Here is a 6,632-nt window from a genome sequence, read left to right on the forward strand (position 1 = left end):
GCTTCGTGCGACGTTAGAACGGCTATTACAATGGTATTCGGGAGGAAAAAGCTGCGTACGATATCTGATGTACCCATGATTATCTGAATAAATAATCGATATGAGTACTTATGAAATAAATTTATACGATTAGTATTTGTTTCGATTGGGTGTCATCGTGCACTAACACTATTTGTAATTTATTCTTAAAAGTGAAGACATGAGTTTCATTGTGAGTGATGTGAGTAGTGAAAAAAACAAAACATTAATGATAGTTGTGCAGCGTTGGAAGTGTTGCATAAAACATGTAAGTCATACATTAAGTTAAATGATAAATTATGTATTTACATCGGATGCAATTAGTGTAGTTGTTAAATGTTATCGAGACGCAATTCGTATAAAAAATGGATCTCGAGAAAAAAAGACCCTGAAAAAATTTAATGAAATTAGTTTATTATTCTTTATTAGTTATTTTTAATTTCATATTATATAAGATGTAATTTTTTTCTTTATAATTAATTAATAAATTACCTAAATATATAGTAATTACTAAATAGTATAATAAATTGGGTGTAAATGTGTAAATATACCTACCAACCTAAGTACTTAACTTATGTACCTTACGTAACTTACCTACTAGGTACATTATTTTTAGTATACTATATTTCCTATTTTATGTCTATATATGCATACTTACTCATCGTTATTAAATGATATGATATAAAAGTACAAAAATGAATAATTAATACCTAATTATGAACAACTTATTTAAAGACAATACATTATGTTGAAAACCCCAAAAAAGTGTTTCAACTTTATTGATTAATAAATAATATCAATATTAATTCTGATAGTTTCTAGAATAACGGGAAATTTGGAATAGTTGGGGCATAATCATTGAATGTTTAGTGTTTGTTGGTTAGGGGCTTTTTTTCCTTTTGCCGGGGCTTTTACCGGGTTTTTTTTTACCTAAATTCATTACAATATGAAAATTGAACGAGGAAAAACTAGTAAAAAAAAAAACTGTATCGAATTTTTTAGAACTGGTTCTGCTAAAATTGGTTCTGATCTACTTTGTAAACAAGCATCACAACTTTGTACCCAATTTTCTATATCCTTATCTAATCCAGGCCACCACATGTATGATCTACACAATGTCTTCATTTTAGACATACCCATGTGAGTTGAATGTACTTCTTTCAATAAATTCTTTCTCAGAATTTTAGGAATTAATATTCTATAACCACACATTAATATATCTTTATCAACACAAATTTCTTCCTTCTTAATTGCATAAGGTTTCAGTTTCTCACTTACTTTTATCGACCAACCTTCATTCAAATATTTAATAACTAAATTAAACTCCTTATCTTTTTTAGTTTTCACTCTAAGTATCTCATAATAAATAGGCATAGTATTTTCCATAAAATCAACATAATCCGTTTCATTTGTTTGAGTTTGTACATCATGTTTATCAGGTAATCTCGAAAGTCCATCTGCCACTTTATTATCATTACTTTTAACGTGTAATACTTGATAATCAAACTCAGATAAATATAATGCCCATCTTTGAATTCTCCCAGAGGCCATAACAGGAATATCTTTATTTTCACCATACAAAGCTAACAGAGGTTTATGGTCAGTCTCTAAAAAGAATTTTCTGCCCAAAAGATATTGAGAAAATTTCTTTACACCCCAGAAAACCGCTAAAGCCTCTTTTTGTGTTACCGAGTATTTTTTTTTTAGCCACGGTTAGGATTCTTGATGCATACTCCACTGGTCGCCTTTCTCCATTTTCAAAAATATGCATTAACACTGCTCCTATACCATACTCCGACGCATCGCAAGACAATACAACACTTAAATCTGAATTGTAATGAACCAATAATGATTCTGATGCCATTGCTTGCTTTGTCTTATTAAACGCCTGTCTACATTCACTAGTCCATACAAACTTCACTTCTTTTTTTAACAAATTGTGAATAGGACCTAGTAAGGTTGATAAATTTGGTATAAATTTAGCATAGTAGTTCACCATACCTGTAAATGCTTTTACTTCTGTGACACTTTTAGGCTCTACAGCATTAAGCATTGCTTTAACTTTATTTTGATCTCTTTCAATACCTTCTGATCCAATTATATGTCCTAGGTAATTTATTTTTGGTTGAAAAAAACTACATTTTTTTTTGTTTAATCTAAACCCAGCGTTTTGTAACCTTTTAAACACTACCCTGAGATTATCCAAGTGCTCCTGTTCACTACTACCAGTTACAATTATGTCATCTAAAAAGTTTTTAACACCCTTTGTTCCTAACAATACTTTTTCAATAACACTCTGAAACTTTGAACAAGCTGGTTTGGTACCAAAAGGTAATCTTTTATCTATATAAATACCTTTACTCGTACTCCAAGCTAATAGTTTTTGTGTACTTTCACATAACTGTAATTGGTTATAAGCATTCAAAAAATCTAATTTAGAGAATGTTTTACCTCCTTGCAACGCCACAAATACCTCTTCTACTCTTGGTAATGGATGGTTAATATCTACCAAATATTTATTAACAGTAGTCTTATAATCTGCACATAAACGAATAGATCCATCTGGTTTAATAACCGGTACAAGCAGAGTACCCCATTCACTAGTCTCCACTTTCTGTATTATCTCTTCCCTTTCTAATCTATCCAACTCATCCTCAACTTTTTTTTTAAAAGCAAAAGGTATTTGTCTCGGTTTACAAAATATAGGTGTACATTCCTCTTTAACTTTTAACGTCACTTTTTCATATTTATACTTGCCAATTTTTTCCTCAAACAATTCTTCAAATTCATTTATTAATAACTCTAACTTATTATTCTTATTTGTGCTTTCTACTTCAATCTTTGAAATACCCCTAATCGTTATTCCTAATTTGTTCATTAAATCCCTGCCTACCAAAGCTCTATGTCCTTTTTTAACTACTAATAATTTACCACATAGTTCTCTTTCGCCATACATTAGTTTAACTTCAATTCCTCCTGTCAGCTTAATAATTGAACCATCATAAGTTCTTAGCTTTAAAATAGTAGGATTAATGTGTATATGAGGTAACTTCTCTTTCACAACTTCTTCGGGTAATATTGAAATACCTGCACCAGAATCAACTTCCATTTCAATTAATGTATTTTCAACTTTTACCATTATCATTACAGGACTTAACCCGCAGTTATTTTCACTTTTAACCTCCACTTGAAACATTTCCATTACTTCATTTTCCTCAACTTCAACAAAATGATTTTTAACTGTTTTACACACTTTTGCCAAATGCCCTACTGTATTACAATTTTTACGTCTTCTTATTAAGTCTTCTCACCTCCCATCGCTGTTGAAGGTTTCTTCGGTGGACCATAAATATTTTTCTTCTTTGCTCCTTCCCTGCTTTTCCCAATCGAATGCACTTCTATGTTACTTGTTGTCTTGATTGCAGCCTCTTTCTTCATTGCAATTTCAACCAGATCACTTAAATCCTTGGTCGTTTCTTCTTCATACAAACGATCTTTGATCGGACCATCCTTCATCCCAGTAGTGAACTTATCTTTTAGTACCGGAATCAAATTTGATCCAAAACTACATTGCGCTGCAAAATTCTTCATTTTTGCATACCAATCCGTTACAAACTCATTAGTATTCTGTCTTATGTTGTAAAATTCTTCTCTTTTTCTATACACTGATACTTTTTTAGCAAACTGCCTAGTCAGTACTGTGCATAGTTGCTCATATGTCCTATCAGCTGGCTTAATCGGATCACATAGGTCCTTAAGCATCTTATATGCTTGTTCGCCCATACATGTTATTAGTAAAGGTACCTTACGTTCTTCAGGAATTCCGTTTGCCAAAAAAAATTGCTCCATCCGCTCCTGGTACACATTCCAGTCGCCATCGATTCTGAACTCAGCCAACGTCCCCATAGTACCATACGTTTGGACTTTCTGTACAGTTGGACCCTCGTTCCCGCCTTGGGCGTTCCTACTGTTCCGACTGTTCGTCATCGTTGAATAGTTACTTTATCCTTTTTGATCGCGTTCACAATTATTGTTTTTGCCTCGTCGCCATTTGTAATATCTTAAGAGGTGTCATAACTACATGTTACTTTAATAAACAACTTCACTTTATTTAATATTTCATATAACACAAGATTTTAGAGCGCACATGGTTAGTCGCTTGCTCGTACATAAAACAATACAACATTATATTCTATTAGGTTATGTTATCATACAAATTATCATATCATGCTATCACAATATAGTTGTTGTTTTAACTAGTCATATATAGGTATCTAATACGTATAATCTGTATAATAGGTACTAGGTACTATTTTGAGTATGAGCTTTATAACGTTATTGTTATGTATAGGTACGCCCTTGGAGGTATTACAGCTTAAATCGATTTAATTGACGATTGCATTATTTATATGTATGTCATAACACAACCCGTATTATAGTTATTTATTACTTATTATAAATACTGTAACACAATGATGAAAGCTTCCACTTATTAACACCGTAAGTAATATAGATTTGAACATTGAAACATAATTCGTTTTAAGTAGACACATATTAGGGATGTAAGTACTAATATAAAAGGTCTGAAATCAAACAAAACATGTTTCTGCTTTGCGTTAATGACTTTTAACCAAATAATAATAATAATAATAAAAACTACCTACTTTGGATATGTATAGGCAGGTAGGTAGGTAGTTGGTTAGTGTTTTGACTAATGGCTTATCATTGCAGGAAAAGTTTCCATTTCAACCTTTTAAATTGCATGTAGGTTCCCGCTATAAATCATTCTTCCTCCGAGTATTTATTAAAAAAAAAATGGAAGGTTACCAAAAAAGTTATACTATTGTATACCTACTTGATATTACAGTGCTTTACATACATACATGATACATATTACAAAATATATATCTATATAGTATAATACAGTAGGTGAATTTTATAGTATACACTATAGGTATATATATAACAAATTTAAGCAAATACAGTTAATGCAATTATACATTTTTATTTATTAACTTTCATTTGTGTAATATAATTAGGTAGGTATATAAATATGGTATATTGTGTTTAATCGGTGTTATAATTAAACGGTAACCGGAGTATCTACAAATGTATTAAATCTATTATTTATTAGAACACCATAATATTTTTGTATTATTATATCTAATAAGTAATAAGTAATAGAGTAAATAGACCCATGCTAACACACAAATTGGTGAACACAATTATTCACAATCGTGATAATATTGTACGTGATTGTCACCTACTGGCTACTAATTATTTATTTTATATTAAAATAATATAAAAATAATATAATAATATCTTTTTACAAAAGATCAATATTTCTGAAATCAAGAATTCGTAATCTTTATTATTTATTAGACTCATTACCTAAGATTATAATTAAAGAAAAAAAGGTTAATTCAATAAATTAGGGAGAATAAAATCTACTAATATTAAGTAATAAATTATAAATATTTTTTAGTTTTTACTCCATTAATAGTTATTTAAATATATAAAACTTTAAATTTTTATTTATTTAGATGCCATTTTGAATGAAATAAATGTAAAGAAAAAGACATCAAGAAACAAATAAAAATTGTACAGAAGAGTAGGTATATTTTTAATTAATTGTTAATTAATTTATTGAAAAGTTAAATACTGAACAATTTACAGTTGTAATATTATACTTATGAAAACTTCCAAAAGTTTTTTTTTTATCATTTATTAAATAAAAATCCTTTACCTACCTAATTACATACCCAACTGTGCGTTTAAGGATGTCAGTAAATAAATTATTAACTTACTTAATCGTGAAAAGACACAGCAATTAAGATGTATTATTATAGTTATTTCACCACTTATATTTAAAACTAATTAACATGGAATATCAATGCGGGTAATCCTCCAGCTCAAGTAAATTTGCATAATACCCTATTAAATTACCACTTACTAAAATAAGTCTAATAATTAGACAATTAAATAATAATAATAGTGATAATTGTTTGTACCTATACAAATGTACAGATTGCATTAAAAAAAAAAATTTTTATATTTTACTCACAAGCGTGAAAATGTGAACGATGTAATATTGTACCTACAGTCAAACTTAAAAAAAAACTCTGGGAAGCATAACATAAGCAATAAACGATGACTTAACCGGTATGTGTAATAATATGAGTATGCAACAATGACGTAAACCAAATTTCTCTGACCCAACCACAACTGCATTATAAATCACTGGTGTAGGGTGTAGAGAGCAGTCCAAGTTAGACGAACCTATAATAGTTTAGTTAGACGAAACACATTAGAAGGCGAACATCGCACTTCGGTGAAATATTCCAATTTCAGTGAACTTCCCTAAGATGCGGACACTAGCCGTAATGGGTGTCTAAAAGTTTTACTCGGGAAGTTAAAACTGAGATCACATGTTATATGACGCTGCAGAGAAAACCGTTAATTACACATAGGTATCTAATTGAATATTTTAAATGCTAATGTAAATCATTTAAAAAATTTAAAATTGTAAGATGCATTCATGTAGAATCCCTTTTAATATAGGTATATGCCAACTTCAAATGTAAGAGTTGTTTTTGTAAAGGTACCATAGTCGG

The 6,632-nt window shown here is 29.8% G+C and overlaps 1 protein-coding gene across 1 annotated transcript in view; it reads right to left on the reverse strand.

Moving 5' to 3' along the window:
* Positions 1 to 4,005, reverse strand: part of LOC103308089 (uncharacterized protein K02A2.6-like) — a 5,325-nt gene extending 1,320 nt beyond the window's left edge. The window contains exons 1-5 of the mRNA XM_008180829.1: positions 3,330 to 4,005; positions 2,245 to 3,237; positions 2,020 to 2,124; positions 1,708 to 1,968; positions 1,024 to 1,625 (exon numbers count right to left, since the gene is read on the reverse strand). Of these exons, the coding sequence (XP_008179051.1) occupies positions 1,024 to 1,625; positions 1,708 to 1,968; positions 2,020 to 2,124; positions 2,245 to 3,237; positions 3,330 to 4,005 (2,637 nt within the window). The remainder of the gene's footprint in view (positions 1 to 1,023; positions 1,626 to 1,707; positions 1,969 to 2,019; positions 2,125 to 2,244; positions 3,238 to 3,329) is intronic.
* Between the last annotated feature and the right edge of the window lie 2,627 nt (positions 4,006 to 6,632).

The sequence above is a fragment of the Acyrthosiphon pisum genome, chromosome A1, assembly GCF_005508785.2.
Source record: "Acyrthosiphon pisum isolate AL4f chromosome A1, pea_aphid_22Mar2018_4r6ur, whole genome shotgun sequence".
In the NCBI taxonomy this organism is placed as follows: Eukaryota; Metazoa; Arthropoda; class Insecta; order Hemiptera; family Aphididae; genus Acyrthosiphon; species Acyrthosiphon pisum.